The sequence below is a fragment of the Sprattus sprattus genome, assembly GCF_963457725.1.
Source record: "Sprattus sprattus genome assembly, chromosome: 6".
Lineage (NCBI taxonomy): Eukaryota > Metazoa > Chordata > Actinopteri > Clupeiformes > Clupeidae > Sprattus > Sprattus sprattus.
The window spans coordinates 7,382,700-7,407,867 of NC_137925.1; the positions used below are offsets into that span (position 1 = coordinate 7,382,700).

The following is a 25,168-nucleotide window of genomic DNA, read 5'->3' on the forward strand; positions in this document are numbered from 1 at the left end:
AGGCCATATTTGTAAGTATAGGTTCAGATTCCAGTATAGCTGGGAGTAGAGCGTGAGAGTAGAGAGGAATAAGACTATCAGAGATGCAGTCAGACCCGAGGCTTCACAGGGTTTGGGACAATCAAGTCTCTCTCATCTGGAAAAAAAAACAGAATGAGATGACAGAATTAGTTTGGATTCAAGGGAACAATTTCAGACCACAATAAGTTAATGTGTATGTAATGTAACAACCCCTAACAGCACTAAATATATATAAAGAATCAAAACGCCTGCACACACACACACACACACACACACACACACACACACACACACACACACACACACACACACACACACACACACACACACACACACACACACACACACACACACACACACACACACACACACACACACACACACACACAATTGCCAACTAGATGGGTGTAGTCAGTGTTGAATTAGCCATGTTTACCTGCTCTGCCACTGGCCCAAACCAGAGGCCCCAGTGAGATGGAGGCGCTGTCATGGAAATCAACAGAGCGGCGCTTCCTCTGGGGGTAACCTGGGTAACAGTTCTGTAAACAGGAAGAGAAAAGGAACAGAATAGTTTTCTTTTAACATTTGCTCCTAATCTGACAATATTCGGCAAAGCTTTATTTTATTAAAACATCTGTGACGAACATATTAGGCTACAATTATAGCCACACTTTGACATTACTCTGCGAGTCAGATTCCCTCCTGGTGTGCTCTAGATGTGGTAAACTTACGGCTGTGCAGTCGCTGCCCGCCACCAAGCACAGGTGGATGCTGCAGTGCAGGTAAACCTTGGAGTTGTTTGCAGTGAAGGTGAACATCCTGAAGGAGAAGCGACCTGATGTGCTGACGCCATTCTGAAGCATCTCCACTGTGTTGTCATTGGGGTTGGGGCACCTAGAGGGGGAATAACATATGGCAAAAGAGGCAGTGAAGACAAAAGGTACTTATGAAGGAGGGCATAAACCCAAATGATGAGCAACAGAAAAAAGGTTGAACAAATAAGGACTCAAATTATGATGATGATAAGCAAGTGTGATAGTGTGGTAAGGTAAAAAGCATGTGTTTAAAATGTTGTAGGAGCTCTATGTCTCCTATTCATTTAGGCACGTGTGATAGTCTGGTAGTAAGGTTTGTAAGAGGTAAGAGTGGGTGTATTGGTGCGTTGGTACAAATTACTCGTTTCTGATGAGGTCCCAACGGATGTGGTAGTCTGCCTGATTGACAGGAGTGGCCCAGCAGGAGTCCATCACCACGGCGATCTGGCGGCTGTCCACTCCGTCCAGGCGGACAGCCACGTACATCCGCTGGTTCACCGCCACAGTCAACCTCCCAGAGAACGCATGGGAGAATCCTGCATCTTCATAGGGAATCATTCGGACACGGTAGGATCCTTGACCTCCTGGTAACTTCTTAGTCAAAACACTGTAGAAATAAAAACTCATGATGTTTTTTTCCAGTTCATTTTCAGACATGCAGAAAGCTTAGGCTTTGATGATAGTAGTAGTTCCTCTATGAGGGGCTTTAATTTGGGGGGAGTAGTTGATGCACTGTTTTTGTGTTTTGTTTTTAATATTGTGAAAGACTACTATCTGTATGGGGGCACTGTGTTTAATGATTGAGGAATAGGAGAATTCAGTCTTCATGAACTTATCACTGGTTTATACACAATTTATTGTGTTTGGTCACTGGAGAAAGGCACTGCAAACTAACAAAGAAGTGAGTGAGTCAAAAGTGCAGACATAATGGCAAAACCAACCTCTCCAGGGGGTTGATGTCCATGTCCATGGAGAGTGCCTGAGTGAGGGGGTAGACACAGCAGAAGAGCAGTTCTATCCGTTTCTCTCTGCTGATGGGGCCACCGGCTGAGTTGGCCTCCCCCTGGATTAAGTTCTCATAGATGAAGTGGGTGCTGTTGCTCTGTTGGGCAACAGACAGCACATACAGGGGTCAATGTCATTGGTAGAAACCAACAATGGTTTCATCCATATTCTGCTGTGAATTCTGAGTAAACATATTTAAACTGATGGTGGCTTTGCCATTTTTTGGCTGTGCTTAAAGATAAACACTTCAAGGCAATCCTCCTCTAAAGAATAGCTTATTTTGTAAATCTTTGGTGTAGAAGCTGTTGTACCCTCAGAGTGGTTCCACAAATGTGGTTCTCATTGTCGAAGAGGAACTCCACTCTGCCATCTTGGAGTGTGCCGTTGCAGCTGGGGTCGTTGAGGTGGAGGGTGTCGGCCGAGAAGCCTGCTTCAAACAGCTGGCAGCGAGACAGAGACATGGTGCCTGTGCTGCTGGAACAGTACTCCATGGAGTCTGAGAAAGAGGGGAGGAGAGAGAAAGGTGGAAGGAGTTAAATAAGGTGAGGGGAAGAGTGATATGGGAAAATAAAGAATATGGAATATAATACATTTCTATCCAACATAGTAATATTAATAGCAGTATTGCCATTAGAAGTAACAATGCCAGTAGTCATATTAGACCTTACCAAAGGACTCAGCATGAGGTTTCGGGTGATCCTCATTGCAGAAGCAGCCGTAGACTCCATCCTTCTGGCCACACCACTCGTCCTCAGCGCAGTCCAGTTCTTCACAGGGGTCATCAAGAGCTGCTCAAAAACATGTCAAATCCAGATGTATTAGTAGAATTAATTCAAATAGGAATAGGACGAAAAAGGTGGGGTGAAATATGATCGGTGGAGACACCTGGATGTATCAGTAGACCAATTGTAACACCAAAGTAGAAAAGTCAATCTAATAGGCAGAATAAACCTAATGTGCACTAAGTACTCTACTGCGGGTCATGCAGATATTGTTGTGGCTCAGTAGCCTGACGATGTCATACTCATAATTCTAGTCAGAATATGAGTCTGATACTGCTCCATGGGGCTGTGATTATGGGGCGAGTTTCAACCGAACCAGGGGAAATGCCTCTTCGCTCAATTGGATAAACCTAGAACCAATCAGAGCAACGTAGTATCACGACGGGGCCAGCTGATACATTCAACTTTTACCGGATCGCCAAAAACATCTTATCGATCGACAAATGCCTTGGTCACGTTTCTCTGTTATTCTTTCAAAATGAATGTGCTGTCAATGTCTTCTAAAACAGACTTGAATCCCCAAATTAGCTCTCCAGTGGCAGCCATGTTTGTTGAAAACTAATTCAACCCAAGCGTTGGGGACGTAGTTGATTACGTTACAGTTGATCATCTGTCCATCATCGTATAAAGCCCGCCCTGACAATTTGATTGGTCCGGCCGAATCCTACCATCTGATAATTTTCACCCTGATAATTTTTCCTCAACGGAGCAGTGCCAGACCGAACTTCCAATCTCAATATTGTGGGCGGGGCTAAGTTCGGTCTGGTATCCAGGCTAATGGCTCAGGTTAAGCAAACAGTCGGTGCAGTAACTTTCTGTGGTAGATTTTGATTTATGACTGGTTTTCATCACAAAATAATATTGTGATATATATATATATTCCTATCTGCAACGTGGTTTACCTGTGAAGAGTATCCATGAAATTAGGCATTAACAACATTTGCATCCTTATTTGCTGGCTGAACTACTGCAGACATCACATTGTGCCCGTCACAAATCAAAGAGGATCCCAAAGACGACTGGTCAGACACGAACTCGAGGCTGTTGCGCGGGCGGGGTTTGGTAAGTTTGACCATTGATTCACGACTAACGGTATAATTTCTCAGGTAAGATATATTGTATTTGTATTTCCTAAGCACAACAGTCAAATCATAAATACCTGAATATGACAAACCTTGACTCACGGACGTGGGTAGGTAGCCTGAAATATACACTTTAAAAAAAAAACTTGGATATCTAGCTATCGTTACCCGTGATTAAGTTTCGAAGTAGCTAGCCTATATGCTAACTGCTGGAGTGGTCTTGGTAATAGGTTTGGTAAATGTGTGGTGTTTTGGTTGGGGCGAGTATGCTAAAGTTAGGTTTGTACAATACTGAAGTTTGTACTTTCCTGTTGGGCATATTTTTGGGAAAATATCCTAAATCCTCCCCTGGATGGATGTACAGGCTTTGTCGTTTGGTTTTATTGTCTACCATTTCTTGGACCATAGTTGTTCTCTGAGCGAGGCTATCTGTTCTACTTTCGTGTGATCTGTAGTTTGTAAAGGTAAAATCAGTGTCTGTCTCCCGTGTGTGGTATAACGAAACACTTAGTGGAAGCTTGTGCTAATGCATACAAGGCAGGCTCTACCAGTAAGCGCCAGACAGATATACTCTACTGGAAAAGATAGGTAGTTCTTCTAAAATTTGCAGAATAATAACAAACCTATTTGTACTATTTCTTTGCATTTTGGCAGTTCTTATCAGCAATATATTTATTGGTTCATAGCAGATATTCTATCTATATTCTATTAAGTACATCACAGTAGTCATGGTGTGTATGTAAGTGAAGTAGCTATCACTTTCAGTGCCCCAGAAGAGGAAATAACTTCCTGAGGTGCTGCCTTAATGAATGCTTACATTAATGGCATTAGTAATTCATCACTCTCTGCAGGTGTCCATAGTACCTCCACAGCTTTATGATGCTGTTAGACCTCCTGACTGATAATAATGTAATTGACTTAATATCTCTATTGCTTTAAAATGTTCAACACAAATGTAATCAATTAAAATATCAATGAGGTAGGCAAGGCAGGCAATGAAAATGATGTCCACTAGATGTACTCACAGCAATGCAGTGCAGAACGCCATTCTGTTGTTTGGAGCCCCAGCACAGTGCAAGCTGTCTCATAGGCCTCCACCGCTGAGCACAGCATGCCATTGGCTGGTGTGTAGGCACAGAGATCATACACGCAGGAAGTGAGGTACGCCTGTGGGTCAACATGCAGGTGGCACTGCCGGAACGGGCCGCTGCTGTTGGTGATGATGCTGCACAGATCTGTGTATTCTGCTCTGAAGAGACACATCCCGTCTCCAATCCGGTCACTGGCTCCACATCTAGGGAAGATCAGAAGAAGAACATGATCCACAATGCAGTTCAAGAAACTGAAAGAAATCAGTATCACACATGTTGCAAGTTTGACTGGTAAAGGTGAAAATGGCAGCATTGACAAAGGCACAATAACTTACATTTCATAACTAGGATTTTTTTCACTTTTTAATGAATAGTTAACTGGAAATCTGATTAATAGGCCTTTGTGCCTAAAGAGAATGGTCTTTGATATAGTCTGGATATTTTTGAGCATGCCGCTTGCATATTGTTTGCCATTTAATCCCCCAGTTTGAAAGTCCTGCCAAATATATATTTTTTTACCTCTCACACAAATCATACTCACCCAGGACTGCTTGCATCTGATTTCCAACTTTGACCAAATTGCCTGTCAGTCTGGGCCAGAGATCCATTTGGCAGAACCTTGTCGTCTGCTGGGTTGTTATTGTGATTCCCACACATCCCACACACAGATTGATGATAATTTGGACTCAGTCTGACTAGAAGTCTACTACGACCATCAAACTGGACCACCAGCTCCCCTGAGGCATTCACAACCACAAATCCAGACTCCCGAGTCAACTGTGCCAGGGAGCCAACCTGAATGCTGTTTGCATTGTTGTCTTGACCATCAACCTGAAAACAAAACATGAGAGAGCTTTGGTGAGGTGGGACAGAAGTGTTTGCAGTATGTACTGAACTACAAGAACATATTCATCCTCATCACTTCATGTGCACTGTTCTGTGAGAGGTACCTTGACTCTCCTGTTCTGCCCAATAGTGATGTGGCTTTGTACTCCTCTACGAGAGAGCCACACATCCACAGTGGACACAAATGACACAATTAAGTTGCCACGGTGACTATTAGCAGCCAATACACGGAAGGTCAAGGCTTCATCACTCATGTTGCCACAGGTGTGGGTAATCTCATAAGCACAGGTGCCCTGGAGATGGGAATGGTAAAACATTATTATGTACGAAGTTCAAACACACTCACCTGAAAGAAAAGTCTCTTCAAATTAGGACCTCTCTTTCGGTTTGATTTTTATATTTCTTTCCTCTCTATCCTACCTGAAAGTGAGCCACAGCCCCATCGAAGGTGATGTAGTGAGGGTCTCCCCAGACTGTGCAGGTCGACAGATGACCATAGCAACCCCGGCGGCCATCTCTGACAGAGCACTCCTGAGTTGGGGGGCAAGAGGACTGGGTGCAGCGGAGGTCATTGGGGGCAAAACACTCACAGCGCTGAGAGCAGGCTTGTGTCCAGAACTGATCCCCGATCTGACAACATAAGAGAGCAACACTGACATGAAAAATACTTGCTAGAAGACATAATGTTATATTGTTATGTGCTCCTTTAAATGACTGCATGTACAGTTTGACCTTGACCCTTGGTCATTTTGTAATTACCTCAAAGTAGAAGCCGTCATAAAGACAGCCACACTGTTCCACAGGGACACAGCGCCCCCCGCTCCTCACAAATCCATCATCACAGAAACAGCCCTCAGCACAGGTCCTGTCGCAGCTGGCATCGATGCTGCTGGCACAGGTGTGCCCACACTCTGTGCCACACAGGTCGTAATGGCTATTTTCTGGACACTCCATTTCTGTTGACGGGGGTAATGGCTTTGTTACTTTTTTAATGTTAACCAACACTGCAGCTGTGAAGCTGAAAGGTGAAGTACATGATTCAACATGATCCAACACTGCAGCTATAATCAGTCCCTGATTCATCTAATATACATTTAGTCAAATTTCCCATAATGCACCTCAGGGCCCTCTATCTGGCCGTTCTGTGTGTGCACTCAAAACAACTATGGAGTTTAAACACAGTCCTGGCTCTGTAAACTGGGAAAGCAATAAACCATATCAACCAATCACCATGTGGTTTCAGGTACATGGAAGGGAGGGGTTTCATATAGGGATGCACCGATACCGATACCAGTATCGGGTATCGGGTCGATACTTCGTTAAAATACTCGTACTCGTACTCGTTTTAAATTACCGATACCAAAAACCGATACCCAGTGTTGCGTCTTAACGCGTGTGTTTTCTTCTCCTCTACTGTCTATGCCTGCCAGGTGTGAGAGCGCCGAGTTGCATAGAGGCCGAGAGCGGTATTGGAGACAGATAAGTTGAGGTTGAACTTGCAGTTTAAATCAATTCAATAACAGCCTGGATACGATGTGTGGAGGTGGCTTGCGTAAACGGTTTCGCTAGAGATTTTAAACTTAACACGTACGACCTCCAGTAAAGGTAAGTGCTATCTTCGGCTATTTTATGTTTTGCAGTTAACTTAGAACTGCTGTTACATAGGCAAAGTGTAGGGGCTAGCCTACTGTCTTTAGCGACGCTGCTCCTAAAACATATGATTGACATTGATTGACGGGGACGGGAATGTATTTGTTTTCTCCTCTTTTACCCGGACGCATTTAGGTCTCGAAAGGAGGACATGTGAGGGTAAAAGAGGACGTCTGCCTTGTCTTGTGTTTCAGGAATCTTGTTGACTTGCTAGTTTGTCATAAACACCCGCTAGCAAATTGCCGCTAGCAAGACATCCCGTTAGCGATGTTAGCAAGGTTGTTTTAACTCTTGGACATTGATGCTAGTATTAAGTTTTTTTTTCCCGTTTTTCCGCCTGATGCTAATATTAAGTACTCTTGCGTTAACTTATTTGCAATGTGTTTGTGATAGCTATGTTGGCTAGGTTGCAATCAACTTCCCTAACACAGTCAAAGTATAAATTTGGCTGCAAGAACGTAGCCCAGTTCATTGTCAACATTAAACTCTAGTAAGAAATCGCTATACCGTTGTGCTGCCTTAACGGCGATTTGGACTAATTTTTGACAGGAGTAAGGCACAGTGTAAGATCTGCACTGTTACAGTGTCGAGGGGCGGGAAGGAAAGTACTTCGTTTGACACAAGCAATTTGATTAAACATCTGAAGACGCACCATAGTGCTAAGCACATAAAGTTCACTCATGCCAGTGGCGCAAGAGACCAAAGCAACCAAACTTTACTGACGTCTTTCGAAAGAAAAAAACGCGCACGCACACAGACAGACAGAGAGAAAGAGAGAAGGGGAGGAAGAGAGGTGTTGATCCTTTTGTAACTGAACTGTGCTCATGTTCTTATTCAGGATAGTTCTGTTCACTTTTTGTTAAGCAGACTGTGTTGTTAACTATGCAGCAAATTAAATTGCCATCTGTCTATATTTACATTTTGTCTAATGTGATGATATTGACTCTTTTTTTTTTGTTTAAACCAGAAATCTCTGTTTATTTTTGGCTTGGGATAGCCTTCTGTTAATGTTGTACTATAGGCTTGACATAACCTGCAGAGGATAAAATAAAAAAAGTATCGGTATCGGTACTCGGTATTGGCAAGTACACAAATAAAAATACTCGTACTCGTATCGGTTTGTAAAAAAGTGGTATCGGTGCATCCCTAGTTTCATACGATAAACTCAATTATCAACAACCAATTTGGCCAGAATCACCGATTGTAGCTTAATCCGTGTATCATTCGTTCATTTGTTTTTCCGATTTAGACGAGAATTGAAAAAATGAAAGCAACGTTTGATTTCTCGTTTTTCCCTTTTCAAAACCAAAACCAGAAATCGGATTACGGTTCGTTTTCTCGTTTTTTCCATTCTGCACCCCCAAACGGAAAATGGAAAATGAAACATTCAAATAACAAATCCACACTGCTTTTTTTTGTGGGACCCGGCCCGTCTCGCCCGCTCTGTCGGGGAGGTGGAGCAAGAGCGCACGCGAGGACCCGAAAGATGGTGAACTATGGGCGAAGCCAGAGGAAACTCTGGTGGAGGCCCGTAGCGGTCCTGACGTGCAACTCGGTCGTCCGACCTGGGTGGGCCTAGAAGCTCGTAGAGTCCGTTGATGGTGCATCTTTCTCGGACACATATTTTTGACATCCCTGTGCCTGTGGAGGTTGAAAACAAGGGCCTAGAAGCTCGTAGAGAGTCCGTTGATGGTGCACTGTCCTCGGACACATTATGTTCACATCCTGGTGCCTGTGGAGGATGGAACCAGGGGTGTAGCTGCTCAGGGCCAGTCCGCTGATGGTCTACTATTCTCGGACACCTGTTGCTCTCATCCTGATCCCTCTGGAGGATGGAACCAGGGGTGTAGCTGCTCATGGCCAGTCCGCTGATGGTGTACTATTCTCGGACACCTGTTCCCATGGTTAACCAGTTTGGACTTAGAAATATTTTGAAACATGACAACCAATACGGCCAGGATTTGTTATTCGAATGTTTCATTTTCCATTTTCCGTTTGGGGGTGCAGAATGGAAAAAACGAGAAAACGAACCGTAATCCGATTTCTGGTTTTGGTTTTGAAAAGGGAAAAACGAGAAATCAAACGATGTTTTCATTTTTTCAATTCTCGTCTAAATCGGAAAAACAAATGAACGAATGATACACGGATTTAGCTTGAATAGATATTTGAAATGCATTGTTTTGATTGCTTCTGGTAAGATGCAAAAGATTCAAACAGCAAAAAATGCATTGAGTTTGAGAGAGGTCCTGGAAACTTACGGCAGCTGGTATTTTGACGCCAGGGATAGATGATCACATTTGCAGTTTGGCAGGCGCTGACATATGCTTCCATCTCACGGCAGAGGACATCGTTTCTGCCCCCAGACAGGCATACGTCAATGACACAGTTGTTAAAGAATGTCTGGGGGTCCACCTGGGCATGGCAGAAGCTCAGTGGTCCATTGCTAGCTCTGAGTAGCTCACACTGGACACGGGCTCTTGAGTCATCTTGGCACACTGGGCAGGAGTTTCCACATCCTCCAGTGCAGGGCATGCCGTCATCAACCTTCCAGTAGTCTCCAAAATCAGAAGCAGAGAGGGTCACAGAGCCAGAACCCTCTTCCTGGACAGTAAAGTCGTCACCCCTGAGGCCGTTGAAGTTTCCACACAGGCCACATGTGGCACCACTGTAGTTGGATGGCACTGTGATGTCCAACACCCACCCTCCATCATAACTGACAGTCAGCCCAAAGTCTGTTTTCACAAACGTGTGCAGTCCATTGGCATAGACAGACACTTTGCCCCCATCAAGAAGGACTGGCAGGTTTCTTGTCTCCCCATTCACCTGAGGTCAGAGTTGTGAGAGGATTGTATGTGTTTGTGTATAATTGCATTTGAAAAGGATTATATGACAAGCAGAGACTAATCTCATCTAATAACTAACTAATGATACTTCAGCATTAATAACTAATGTTATCACAGCAAATAAGAAAGCATGAGGGAATGTAATAACTTATACTCCTTTTTTATTTTGATTGCTAAACAAAATAGTTCTTGACAGATCTTTTAAAGTGACTTCAAGCATGATAAGCAGGCACTTGAGGAAAGATGACAGGATGAGAAACTGGTTCCACCATGATGGAATGGGAATAAAGATGACCTAAACAATAATTTGAACTTAACCCTTACCTGCACAGTCCCCCGATTGTATTTTGAGATGTACACCAGATGTCCCGACACATTGACGTAAACTGCCACAGTGATGGAGACGTGAAGACCATTCCATGCCTCATTCCTGGCCTCCACCTGAAAGTGAGGTAGGCCTTGTGTTCCATTGCAAACTGATGCCAGGACATAACGACATGTACCCTGGAAGTCAAAGGTGCGTCTGTCAAAGGAGATGTAGTGTGGGTCTCCAGAGGTCGAGCAGGTGGCATCAGGCTTAGGATGGCAACCGTACTGTCCATCTACAACTCGACAAGAGTCCTGAGCACCACAAGAAGAGGCCATGCAATGCGATTGTCCAGTGATGCCATTACACTGGCACAGGAACTGGCATTCCTCACCATACCAGTAGCGCTCTCCACTCTGTCTATAGCGCCCGCCATGGTGGCAACCACATCCTGTGGGTGGCACGCAACGATCCCCACTCAGAAGGAGCCCGTCATTACACTGGCACCCCTCCTGACACTGCTGAGTACACAGGAAGGGGAAAGACAGGCTTGGGCAGGAGGCTGGGCAGGATGTACCACACAGCTCATAATGGCTGTTGGGTGGGCAGGTTACCTCTATAAAGAGGAATAAAAGGTCAGTTCAAATTCAAAAGATTCCTTTTGCTATTTTCATATTTTACAAAGTCAGGATTAACAGAGGTGATTGAAAAGACCTGTCGTTCTCTTACCACAGTTAGTGATGTTCCTCCATTCCCCTACTGTGATGCCACTCTGTTGGCAAAGCAGGGTGTAGCCACGCAGTGCCTCGCACAGTGCCTCTTGAGTACCACGCGTCCTCACTAAAGCTTGGACACAGTCTTCAATCCGTCCCCAGGGGTCCAGCCTTGCTCGGCACTGGCTAAAAGGCCCGTGTGCCCATCCCATGATGCCACAGAGCTCCCTGAACTGGCTAGTGTTGTGGTAGTGTCCTGGTTCCAAGACCTGAGGCTCCACACAGAATGCTGACAGGGAGCCATCTCTCCAGCTGTCCCCAAACTGCTGTGAGTCGTAGATGGGAACTCCAGTGGGCGAGAGGAAGTCGTCACGAAGGTCTCCATTTAGATTCCCACACAGGCCTCCTAGAGTGCCGTTGTAGTTGCCAGGAGCGGTGATACGGATGACATGTGGCCAGTCAGCTCTCACCATCACTCCGAAGTTGGTCTCTATGACAACACCTTTAACACTACTGTGGTAGATGCGAATATGACCTGAGCTGACACTGAAAGGAATGCCCACTGTTTGCCCATCCACCTAATGAGAGAACATTAGATTTATGAATAGAGATGTGTATCACGGTATTAAAAATGAGAACTGTCTCATGTGTCAGGCTCTGCAGTTAGTCATGTCTGTGTCTAAGTAATTAAACACCTTACCTTTGTTGTGGCTCCCTCCCCCATCTCCACAGAAACTTGTGTTCCTTCTGCTTCAAACTTCAGGTGTCTGGCAAAATCTCTAAGGCCTGTGGGAACTTTCTCAACACTTACTTGAAAATGAGGTAATTGTGATTGTCCCCTGACCCTTGCCAATGTTAGACTACAGGCACCTGGGTAATGGAAGGTCTTTTCATCAAAGGTGCGATACGACCCGTAACCCTCCACCCAGCAGGTGGCGTAGCTGACAGGTCTGCAGCTCCGCACACCAACCTGGGCCCCACACACCTCCAGCTCACTACAGCTGTGTATCTGGCAGCTCATTGTCCCATGAGTACAGTGGCAGCTCCTCCCACAGTCCTGGTCTAGCACCACTGTCTCCCCAGCTGTATAGTACCGCCCCTCGAAGGTGCAGCCACAGTCACTCTGCAGAACACACTCCCCACCGCTTAGGACATAGCCAGCATTACAGATGCAGCTCTCCTGGCTGGGCAGTGGGCAATTCTGGGTAGCATTGGGGTTGCTGCAGGTTGCAGGGCATCCAGTTCCTTGAGACTCAAAGTGGCTGTTGGCTTGACAGGGGATTTCTACCGAAGGAAAAGATTGATGTTTTCAATGCCTGTGTCGGGCACCATTTCCAACATGACTTGATACACCATATTGTACATGAGAGAAGCAGCACTCACCACAGAATCCCTCTCTCCTCCACTGGCCCAACTGAATGCCCTCTTGTTGACACTGGGCAGCATACACGTTGAGTGCTTGGCAGAGGATGGGCTGATAGCCGTCACCCACACACAGATCATACACACAGTTTTCTACAAAGCTCTGTGGAGACAGCATTGAGTGACAGGAAACAAACGGGCCGACATTATTGCTGAGGATTCCACAGTGGGCAGGGTTTCCGTAAAGAGTCCTTTGGTTATTGGTGCAAGCAGGTCCTATTGGACAAGTCAGTCCTGGACATCGTACGTCCTGGCAGCCAGGGTCAGTGTCCCATGGGTCCTTCCAGCTGTTGGTAAACTCCACGTCTGAGCTCACAAGCTGCCCATCACGGGTTCTGAAATCATCATGAGGGTGGTGGTTGAAGTTGCCACACAGGCCACAGGTAGCGTTCTGGTACTCATAGGGAACTGAGATTCTGACATAGTGAAAGGCATCGTAGGTGACCAGCAGGCCAAAGTCTGTACTAACAGCCACCGAGAAACCTGATTGGTAGACCTGGATGGCCCCATTCCGTAGGGTAAATGGGGTCGTCACAAAGCTACCGTTCACCTGAAAGAGAATGATACCATTAACACTGGGTTAAATGGAGGAGAATGCTACCATTAACACTGCACTAAATGGAGAAGAGGTTATCTGGTATGTATACTTACCAGTGCTTGGTAATGATGGCCTTTGACCAGCTCAATTTCCTCACCGTAAACCCACACTCTTACAAGACGGGTCCACGACACATGTGTGCTGCCCCGATGCTCATTCTTCCCTTCAATACGATAGTATGGCAGTCCATTGCCACAAGCCTGGGAGACGTATAAGTGTAAATAATTAAAGCTTCCAAAGTAAGACCCAATTATCCCATCTTTTAAAAACTGAATCATACCTCGGAGAGTATGTACGTGCAGGTTCCCTGGAAATGAAACACTTTCCCGTCAAAGGTGTAGTAGTGGGGGTCACCAGAGATGGTGCAGGTGCGTCGCTGAATATTCTGGCAGGAGTACTGGAAGGCCGCTGGACGACACACCTGGGAAAAGGTGCAGGGCTGATGCTGGCACTGGAGGAGGCCTCCACTGACGCAGGTGCATCTTTGCTGACAGGTGGCATCTGTCCAGAAAGAGTCTCCAACCTGCACAGGTAAACCTAAGCGAGGTGTCTGCATTAGTTTTGTTTAGTTTTTGCTTTGGTGTAATTTGTGCAGGGTGGTCCATGCTGGAGTGAGAACTACATAGTGCACAGCCTGGGTGGCTGATGGGAACAACAGGTGTGTCTCTGCACCTCACATGATCATAGACCAAATTTAAGAAATAAGCCCCAAGAGACCATGCTTTGCACTGATTTTAGAACAGGTAAGGTAAGGTAAGGGGGAGTTGTTAGGCACGATGCGAAGCTGCACTTACCTGTTCTAAAATCAGCGCAAAGCACGGACTTGTAAGGCTTATTGCTTTTCTAACACTGTCACTACAAATATTTGATATGGTTTCATTAAATAAAGACAATTCAATTTAAGAAACAATAGTTTAATGATAAACCGTTTCAGCATCGAAACTCGAAAGGCATCGTAAGTATCGGTTCTTGTGACATGCCTAATACCTAAACTGAACTAATTATTCTTTATCATGTCTAAACGTATTCACTATTATAGTGTTTAATTTGCGTGGTGTGCCTGTGTATCGAGTGAACATTTTATGGCCATATACAAAACAAGATAAAAATGAATCTTCCACATGTATTTATGACTGTCATAAGTAAGTTGCTGTAGGGAATGAGTTAATTCCAAAACTGGTCAAATAAAGAATGTAAGAATAATATAATCAATTTTATTTTAAATTACCATTATATTGGCAGTCTTGTGGTCCATCATCAACCCGGAAGGCCCAGCGACCTGGCCTGTTGACGTTGCTAGTGTGCCTTAAATTGGTGATGTTGCTCATGAAAGAGCCAGGGATTGAGAAATGATGTGTTGAGTTGATGGTGTCATAGCCAGCCTACCAAACAAGAAAGTGAGAGTTGTAACGAAAAGTACATCCATTTCTTTCTATACTGTAATGTTATAGGTCTTGCCCATTCTTGATGGGGGTTGAGAACCTCATGACATCTTGGCCTGTATGGTCTGCTTACCTGCACCTGTCGGTATGTCGCAGCAATGGCACCATAATTCATCAGTGCAAATGAGCCTCGAGCCCCTGAGATCAGGACCACTTGGAATGATGTTTCCTTGGATAATGAGACAAGAGTAGGATGTTGTAGTAGTGATTGGAGTAAAATTGAATAGTTTTACTTTAAAATAATTGAAAAGCCAGTTCCATTACAAGTAAATCCTCTTTTGTCCCAGACAATAGTTAAATGATTACACTGATGAAGCTTCAGAACCATAATATGGGCAAAAAAAGTATTTACTGTTCCTGTGTTCGGGAAATATGCCACTTTGTCCCATGTTGCAACAAAGACCCAGGAGGCTGAGAAGCTTATTCCAGGGAAGTACTGGTTGATGTCTGTTGTAGCTTGCTGGATGACACTGCCAGTGGTGTACTGGCGGTAGGATATGGTGCCTCTACGCCGGTTGTCAAGGTCTGTCCAGAACGGGGCAATCATGTTGCGGTGTGCATAAGCAGGATATTGGTATGGAGTCCATCTCCACCATCCACTGTCAAAAGTGAGAAACCCGTTGTGGTTAACCTGCAACACCAATAGATTCATCAGTGAAGAAAAACTCAAATGAGCTATTTGATAGAAAAGTTGTAAGTTGTCTGTGAATGATAAATGTTTGTTAGCCTTTTCTGGATTCTTTCATCAGATATTGACACCGTAATTGTCACATACAGACTGATCATTTTTTTGGGTGTGCTGTTTCCAGGAAAGCATTTTTACCTAGGACTCCTAATCTGAGCTGAACACATTTACTTACGTGTATCTGGGTTGATGCCTGCCTGAAATAGCGAAATGGTTGTGATATTCTAGTGGATGACCACCCATCATCGACACGACCGGAATATGAATCCCCTGGTCCGAAGGGGTAAAATACACCTGGAGGAGTTGGAAAGTTAGAGATCCATGGTCCTACAGCACATCATCTTGTACAGATATGTATGATGACTTGCATCACTTTTGCAGTAGTGTGGTACTTTAGTTCTGTCATTAGATTAGTTGTAAAAGCAAAAGAAAGATTTTGGTTGTACTTTATATCGTTATAGCTGCCAGTGATGAAAAACAATGGTCCAGTAAATCTAGCAGTATTAAATGCTTCTTAAAATAACGTTTAAATTAGGTGCAAATATAAGTGAATGTACTGGCATTCTGATCCAAGGGAACACCTGTTTTGGAATCATAGTTACCAGTGGGTGTAAATGTTGATTTACCTGGTGTTGATGGTGGTGTTGTGGTCGGTGGGGATTCTGCAGTCGTTGTTGATGTTGCTGCTGTTGATACTGAAACTGTTGTCGTTGCTTCAGTTGTTGTAAGAATGGAAGATGTTGGACTTTCTGTTGTTGTGAAATCTGTGAATGTTGGAAATCCTGTTGCTCCTTGAGAAGTTGTGGTGTCAGGTGTTGCCTCTAGAAATGCTGTTGCCGTAGTTGTTTGTGGAGTTGTACTTGGCATCAGTGTTACTGGTTAAAAAGATGAATACATTGGGCCTTATTTTCGAACAAAGTTAAGAACAAGTTAAGAAGAAATATCTTGCTTGCAGGCATTTGAAACATGCTCCCCCTCGGTCGTGTCATCAGCAGACATGGGATGTCTTTCCACTGTTATGCTGATGACACACAGCTTTATATCAAAACTGCCCCAAGCCCCTCTGCTGCCATGTCATGTCTCACCGCCTGTCTTGGGGAGATAAAGGCATGGATGAGCAACAACTTTCTCCAGTTAAACAGTAGCAAAAACCGAAGCCCTTCTTGTTGGCACTCCACACCAGGTTCAGTCATTCTCCATAACTCATCTAACCTTCGACAGTCAGGCATACCCCTCTCCTCCACAGTCACTAATCTAGGACTTAGGTTTGACCCTCACCTGACCTTTAATGACCATAAAAAACACCTGTGCAAAACCTCCTTTTATCATCTCAAAAACATCTTCAAACTCCGCCCCACTTTAACCCTGTCAGATGCAGAAAAGCTCGTCCACGCCTTTATCTCCTCGAGACTGGACAACTGTAATTCACTCTTCACTGGGATCACTGGCAAGAACATTCAGAAGCTGCAGTACATCCAAAGCAGCGCTGCCAGGATCCTGATGAGAGTCCGGAAATATGAGCACATATCACCCTTTCTACACTGACTACACTGGCTCCCTGTCTCATACCAGATTGACTACAAAGTCCTACTCACCCACCCATAAATGAATAAATGGACAAGCATCTCCCTACCTACAAGAACTCATTACTCCCCAAACATCCAAGCGCACCCTCAGATCTTCAAACAGCTTGCTCCTGCGGGTCCCCAACACAAAGCTCCGCACTAGTATGTTTTCTATATACAGTACTGTGGCACTCTGAGATTCATCTGAATGAAGATTACGCTATAAATTAAATGCAATATTATTATTATTATTATGAATAATAATATTATTAATGGAGTTTGTTATTCAGAGAGCCTTCATTCTTTTAGCATGCAGTATTTGGAATGGTAAAGGTACAAGGAGGTGAAAAGACCTGGGCCCTGTTCGGCGTACAACTGAAGCTAAGATAATTAATTTAGCTGGCGACATGAGATAATATAGGTCGCTAAATGAGAACAGGCCAAGCCGGTCTGGCGACGTGCGCTAAGATAAAAAATCCTCTAGTTAAGTTGTCCCAGGCTAAACTCGTCAGGTAATTTGCGCATGCACGTCATGCTTCAAAAGGCAGGGAAGGTCGATCACCAAAACCATGATTTTAAAAGTCTAAACTCAAAGAAAAAGACTAATTTTTGTCTCCGCTAAGGCAGGATATGACCATGAACGCGTTATGAAGAATTCAAGACCATGGATCTTGGCGGATCGCAAAGAACTCTCTCCCTACGCTAATCAAACTGCCCTGGAGCAGGTTAGTGCTAAGTGATATGTTACTATGGTAATTTATCAGAAGTTGCTTCGCCAAACCCGATAAAGGGGCATTCTCTTTTTTTAGCCTGGAATCTAGCTCGCTAAACCGCTTAGCGAGCGTCGCCGAACAGTACCCTGTCCCTGTAGCTGAGTGATTGGTGTATGGCCTGATTCCTCAGTTTGTTTTTGTTTTTAAAAACACTTCATCATCTTTATCATTAACAGAATCTTCCAATGGAATGTATACTTTGTTTAATGTGAAGAGGTCCTATGTCATTTTCTTTGATCCGTTTTTTGGTGGAATGACAATTTTAGATGTATGAGACGAACAAAATTATTTTAATAAGAAGACCAGATAAGCAACGTTTTTGCAACAATTATTAAAAGGACATGATTGGCACATTAATTTACTCAGCTGTGGTTCTTTAGGGAATATAGAACATGTAATATTGTAAGAAGTAAACTAGCGAGCTAACCCTTTAAAACACAATCAATAGCACTGTTGGCACTGAGTTACTCAGCACGCTAATTGGTGTCTTTTTACAATATAGTTGGACATGTCATGCTGTGAAAGCTTTACTTACAGTTTTGCAGGGTGGTCCCCTACAAAGGAAAACTACAAAGTGCACAGCCTGGGTGACTAGTGGGAACGACAGGTGTGTCTCTGTCCCTCACTTGATCATAGACCAACAAAATGAAATCAAAGGTGATACCAAAACGTATTGCCTATAAAATCATATCTCATAAAGTGGCAAAATGTTGCATACTATTGCTTTCAATTGATAATTCTTTATCATGTCTAAACAAATATATTCACTACCATAGTGTTTTATGAGCTTGGTGTGCCTGTGTACCGTAATATCACAGTAGGCTACACATCAACATGAGTGACCATTTTATGGCCATATACTGTAGCTAATAAGTGTCATTTTACCCTCCATAACTTTGATCAAATGTATAATTATTTCAATACATTTTGAATGTATTGTTTGAATGTATTAAACAAATTACAGGTTTTAGTCCAAAGGCATTACAAAATGGCACCTCATCGTTTAAAATTGTAAGCCTTTTTTCCATCTAGGAGACATATTATGCATGTTTACCATTTTTAGGTAGCAGTGAATGGTCCAAGGGTCCCAAAATAGGGTTGTCACTACCACTGAGGGTGATGCTCACTATTTTATCTGAAAGCCATGTATCCCTAGAGTACACAAAGCCTTATGGAAATTGCAAAACTCACAAGAGCCTTGTAGACCAAGTACATATTTGTCCCCTTAAGCAAAATGATTGGTATACAAATTTTATATGTAGCTTTAAGTATCTTTCCCTCTTGCCCTCAGGTAAAATACACCTGGAGGAGTTGGAAACTTAGAGATCCATCGTCCTACAGCAGATCATCTTGTAGTGTTATGCATGATGACTTGCATCACTTTTTTCAGTATGTGGAATGGTAGAGGTACAAGTAGGTGAAAAGACCTGTCCCTGTAGCTGAGTGATTGGTGTATGGCCTGATTCATCAGTTTTTTTAATATACTTTATCATTTTTATTATTAACAGAATCATCCAATGGAACGTATCCTTTGTTTAATGTGAAGAGGTTCTATGTGATTTTCTTTGATCAGTGTTTTGGTTGATTGACAATTTTAGATACCGTATGAGATGAGAAAAAATATTTTAAAACAGATTTAAAACACAAACAGCAGCACTGTTGGGACTGAGAAAAATCTTGCTAGCACGCTAATTGGTGTATTTAAACAATATAGTTGGACATGTCGTGCTGTGAAAGCTCTTGTTACATTTTTGCAGGGTGGTCCATCCTTGACCAAAAAACAACAAAGTGCACAGCCTAGGTGACTAGTGGGAACGACAGCTGTGTCTCTGTCCCTCACTTGATTATAGACCAACAAAATGAAATCAAAGGTGATACCAAAACTGATTGCCTATAGAAACATACCTCATTTAGTGGCAAAATGTTGCATGCTGTTGCTTTCAAATGATAATTATTTGTCATGTCTAAACAAATGTATTCACTATTATAGTGTTTTATGAGCTTGGTGTGCCTGTGTACCGTAATATCACAGTAGGCTACACATCAACATGAGTGACCATTTTAAATGGGGTAAAAATAGGGTTGTCGCCTCCAGTTTCGCTTCCACTATCCATGGAGTACACAATTCCCTATGAAATGGGCCAAACTGACAAGAGCCTTGTAGACCATGTGTCCCCTTAAAGGCACCCAGTGCAACTTTCGAAGCTTAAAAATAAATATTCAATTTCTAGTCGATAACAACAACAATTGCCGCCATTTTCTTTATTTTTTGTGACCCACAATAAATAAAGCAGGATTCCAGTCAATGGAAAAATGGCCTCTCCCCTCTGGCGATTGTTGTTGTTTACGATTTTCTATCAGTTCCCACCATACAACGACGTCTCATCTTTGCTCCTTGAATGTCCATATGTAATGGTATGGAGTTATTGAAACTTACTACGTGTAAAAAAGACTAGAAATTGAATGTTTATTTTTCATTGAATGTTTATATAAAGTTGCACTGGGTGCCTTTAAGCAAAATGATAGGTATACACAACATGTAGCTTTCTGTATCTTTCCGTCTGGTAAAATACACCTGGAGGAGTTGGAAACTTAGAGATCCATAGTCCTACAGCACATCATCTTGAACAGATATGTATGATGACTTGCATCACTTTTGCAGTAGTGTGGAACTTAAATTCTGTCATTTGCATTAGTTGTATGAGCAAAAGAAAAAGTTATTTGTACTTTATACCACTAGAGCTGCCAGTGATAAATAGCAAAGTTCCAGTAAAACTAGCAGTATTAAATACTCCTTAAAATAACTTGTAAATCAAGTGCAAATATAAGTGAGTGTATTGGCATTCTCAAACAAGGGATGACTTGTTTTTTAATCATAGTTACCAGTGGGTGTAGATGTTGTTGTTGTTGTTGTTGTTGTTGTTGTGGTCGGTGGAGATGCTGCAGTAGTTGCTTCAGTTGCTGCTGCTGATACTGAAGCTATCAGAATTGCAGATGTTGGGCTTTCTGTTGTTTCTGGGAATGCTGGTACTCCTGTTGTTCCCGGAGAAGTTGGGGTGTCAGTTGTTGTCTCTGGAGATGATGGTGTCGTAGTTCGTTCCATCAATAGAGACATCAGTGGTACTGGTTGAATAGATGAATACATTGTTATTGCTTTGTTCCTTGATTAATAATGTTCGATCACACTTCATCATTAACATGATCCCCATGGGGCAACAAGGACTCTGTACACAAGTGTATCACCATGGTAACATCACTTTATCTGGAGGAACATGATTTGAATTTTGGGGAATTTGGTCATCAGTCAGGTTGTTATTCAGAGAGAGAGCCTTCATTCTTTTAGCTTACAGTATGGGGAACGGTAGAGGTACAAGTATACATTATTTTAGCATACAGTATGGGGACTCAACATGAGTGACCATTTTATGGCCATATAGCTAACAATTGTAATTTTACCCTCCATAACTTTGATTATATGTATAATTATTTTAATTGTTTTTGAATGTATGAAACAAATTAGAATTTGTTTCATACATTCAAAAACAATTAAAATAATTAGTCCAAAGTCATTCAAAAATGGCAACTTTAATGTTTTATGAAGTTTCTGTGATTTAGTTTTTTCTGAAACAGAGTTGGAATGAAGGTCAGTGTTATCATTTAAAATTGTAAGCCTTTTTTCCATCTAGGAGACATATTATGCATGTTTACCATTTTTAGGTAGCAGTATATGGGCCAAGGGGCCCCAAAAGAGGGTTGTCACTACCACTGAGGGGATGCTCACTATTTTTCTGAAAGCCATGTATCCCTGGAGTACACAAATCCCTATGAAAATTGCAAAACTGACCAGAGCCTTGTAGACCAAGTATGTGTCCCCTTAAGCAAAATGATAGGTATACAAATGTTCTATGTAGCTTTATGTATCTTTCCCTCTGGTAAAATACACCTGGAGGAGTTGGAAACTTAGAGATCCATAGTCCTACAGCAGATCATCTTGTACTGATATGCATGATGACTTACTTTTGCAGTAATGTGGAACTTACATTCTGTCATTTAGATTAGTTGTTTAAGAAAAAGAAAGTGCAAATATAAGTGAATACATTGGCATTCTGGCATTCTCAACCAAGGGAAGACCTATTTTGGAATCATAGTTACCAGTGGGTGTAGATGTTGTTGTTGGTGGTGTTGTGGTCGGTGGAGATGCTGCAGTAGTTGCTTCAGTTGCTGCTGCTGATACTGAAGATGTTGTCAGAATTGAAGATGTTGGGCTTTCGGTTGTTTCTGGCGAATATGTTGTTGTCTCTGGAGATGATGGTGTAATGGAATCAGATGTTAGATCACACTTCACACAACATTAACATTTACATGTTCCCCATGGGGCAACAAGGACTCTCTACACAAGTGTGTCACCACTGTACTATCACTTCATCTGGATAAACTTCATTTGAATATTTTGGAATTTGGTAATCAGTCAGGTTGTTATTCAGAGAGAGAGAGCCTTCATTCTTTTAGCATACAGTATGTGGAATGGTAGAGGTACAAGTAGGTGAGTTTAAATGTTAAAAGAGTGTTAAAGTTATGTTATGTGTGGTGTGAAGGAGGGAAAATAAAAATATATATTAATAATGAATGATTAATTAACGAATATGAATAATATTAATGAATGAATATTACATTTATAATGTATGTGGAAATATTTATTAGTTGGAATTTGTTTTAATTAAAGTAAGACAAACTTAGAAATGTCAGTTACACACAAAAGTGCGATTACAATAATTTGAAAATAGAAAACCTGAAGGACAGATAAACACACATTTGTCATTCTGACCCGCTGCCAGACTATTCAGGAGGTTGTTTGAACTGAACTAAAGCTTTGTGTACATTATGATGGTGTTTGTGTTATAACTAAACTATAGCTTTGTTTACATTATGTAAGGGATAATGTATAGAACACCGGTCATTATCGGGAAAATAAGCCCCGACAGGGCGAACAGCACCCCGACGCGAAGCGGAGGGGTGTTGGTTCATCCTGAAGGGGCTTATTTGAATGCCATGTATCTCTGGAGTACACAAATCCCTATGAAATGTGCCAAACTGACCAGAGCCTTGTAGACCAAGAATGTGTCCCCTTTAGCAAAATGATTGGTATACAAATGTTCTATGTAGCTTTATGTATCTTTCCCTCTGGTAAAATACACCTGGAGGAGTTGGAAACTTAGAGATCCATAGTCCTACAGCACATCATCAGTAATGTGGAACTTACATTCTGTCATTTAGATTAGTTGTATAAGAAAAAGAAAGCTTTTGGTTGTACTTTATACCACTAGAGCTGCCAGTGATGAATAACAATGGTCCAGGTAAACTAGCAGTATGAAATGCTTCTTAAAATAACTTGTAAATCAAGGGCAAATATAAGTGAATACATTGGCATTCTGGCATTCTCAACCAAGGGAAGACCTATTTTGGAATCATAGTTACCAGTGTTTGTAGATGTTTTATATGTTGTTGGTGTTGTTGGTGTTATGGTCAGTGGAGATGCTGCAGCAGTTGCTTCAGTTGATACTGAAGATGTTGTTCCTGCTTCAGTTGCTGCTGCTGATACTGAAGATGTTGTCAGAATTGATAATGTTGGGCTTTCTGTTGTTTCTGGCGAATATGTTGTTGTCTCTGGAGATGATGGTGTAATGGAATCACATGTTAGATCACACTTCACACAACATTAACATTAACATGTTCCCCATGGGGCAACAAGGACTCTCTACACAAGTGTGTCACCACTGTACTATCACTTCATCTGAATAAATTTAATTTGAATATTTTGGAATTTGGTCATCAGTCAGGTTGTTATTCAGAGAGAGAGAGAGCCTTCATTCTTTTAGCATACAGTATGTGGAATGGTAGAGGTACAAGTAGGTGAGTTTAAATGTTAAAAGAGTGTTAAAGTTATGTTATGTGTGGTGTGAAGGAGGGAAAATAAAAAATATATTAATAATGAATGATGAATTAACGAATATGAATAATATTAATTAATGAATATTACATTTATAATGTATGGGGAAACATTTATTAGTTGGTATTTGTTTTAATTAAAGTAAGACAAACTTAGAAATGTCAGTTACACACAAAAGTGCGATTACAATAATTAGAAAATAAAAAACCTGAAGGACAGATAAACACACCTGTCATTCTGACCCGCTGCCCAGACTACCCAGGAGGTTGTGTGAACTGAACTAAAGCTTTGTGTACATTATGATGGTGTTTGTGTTATAACTAAACTATATCTTTGTGTACATTATGGAAGGGATAATGTATAGAAAGCCGGTCATTATCGGGAAAATAAGCCCCAACAGGGCGAACAGCACCCCAACGCGAAGCGGAATGACCGGCGTTCTATCACATTGTGTCTTTTTACAATGTATTTGTTACTATTGGTAGTGTTTAAAAGGAGAGAAATAGTTCGCCAAAGACGTTGAAACTCTTTAGAACACAGCTGCTCAACTGTCAGCTGAAACTCCATTGAGCTGGGTTGATAAATTACTGGACTACTTGCGGAGACTAACCTGGGTACCAGAGTGAACTTAGTCCCGCCCACAACATTTGAGCTCTGGAAGTTCTGTCTAGCATCGCTCCGTTAAAAATCTGGATCTGTGCCAGCAGGTGAGCTTTTCTGTTCTGTGTTTGCTCTCAGAGAATGAAGGAGGCGACGCACTGTGCAAGATCATTTTGCAGCAAACACTGACTGTATTACATTCACTGCTGAATAATTCTGAATTAATTGCCTACCTTGTGCCATTGTGAATCCACCTGACAAAGAAAAGTAATGGAAATGTAAGTTCCAGTAGAATGGCACAAAGCAGTGACAGTGATATTACATCCAGTGTGTGTGGAGGAATCTGCTTGAACCAGCTTTAGGAGGACTTACCCATCATCAGCATCGCTGCGGATAGCGCACACACACAGATGGCAAAGCCCATGGTGACTGGGGCACCTGGTCTCTTTCACAAGCCGGACAGGATCCACTCCTTTCAGCTGCTGATCTCTAAACAGCATGCAGCATCACATCCACAATCACAAAAGTATGCTTACAGTAGCCATACACTTCTTTAGGCTAGGAACGCTAACAAGGATCCACTCTTAGCTTGGAGGCATGTACATTAACATGTGGAATTGTCTTAAAGCATTCATCAAGGTGCTAAAATACATATAAACTAGTCTACGGCTTTCTCACTAAAGCCTATGTTTACTTTTTTTTTTATTTGCGTGTCATAGTTATGTATTGTTATTGAATCTTTTAGGCAGTTGCCAATATAAAATGCTCTGCAAGCAAACAAGTGTCTTTTGCTCAAATCAAATAATGAGATCATTCCACTCATTGAGTACTGGCAGACCCAGGTAAGTATAAAGACTTTATTGTAACTGTAAGCATCAATTATCTCTGTATTCCTGCTCTTTTTCTGTCTATATCTCTACTTTTATCTCCTCCAACTTCTATAAAAAGTCTTTATGAACCATTTGTTAAGTACTCAATGCC

General features: G+C 42.4%; 1 protein-coding gene across 1 annotated transcript; it reads right to left on the reverse strand.

Moving 5' to 3' along the window:
• LOC308366585 (alpha-tectorin-like) lies at positions 1-24,430 on the reverse strand (the record flags this gene model as incomplete). Its single annotated transcript, XM_080840301.1, has 24 exons — positions 1-136; positions 458-560; positions 753-915; positions 1,198-1,443; positions 1,778-1,938; positions 2,153-2,337; positions 2,510-2,629; positions 4,731-4,999; positions 5,338-5,627; positions 5,747-5,935; positions 6,063-6,272; positions 6,402-6,598; positions 9,551-10,115; positions 10,460-11,058; positions 11,172-11,733; positions 11,856-12,439; positions 12,539-13,127; positions 13,229-13,375; positions 13,456-13,712; positions 14,404-14,557; positions 14,691-14,786; positions 14,970-15,248; positions 15,478-15,596; positions 24,421-24,430. The coding sequence occupies 24 exons, from the start codon at positions 24,428-24,430 to the stop codon at positions 90-92; spliced, it is 6,141 nt and encodes a 2,046-aa protein (XP_080696427.1). The 3' UTR covers positions 1-89.
• Between the last annotated feature and the right edge of the window lie 738 nt (positions 24,431-25,168).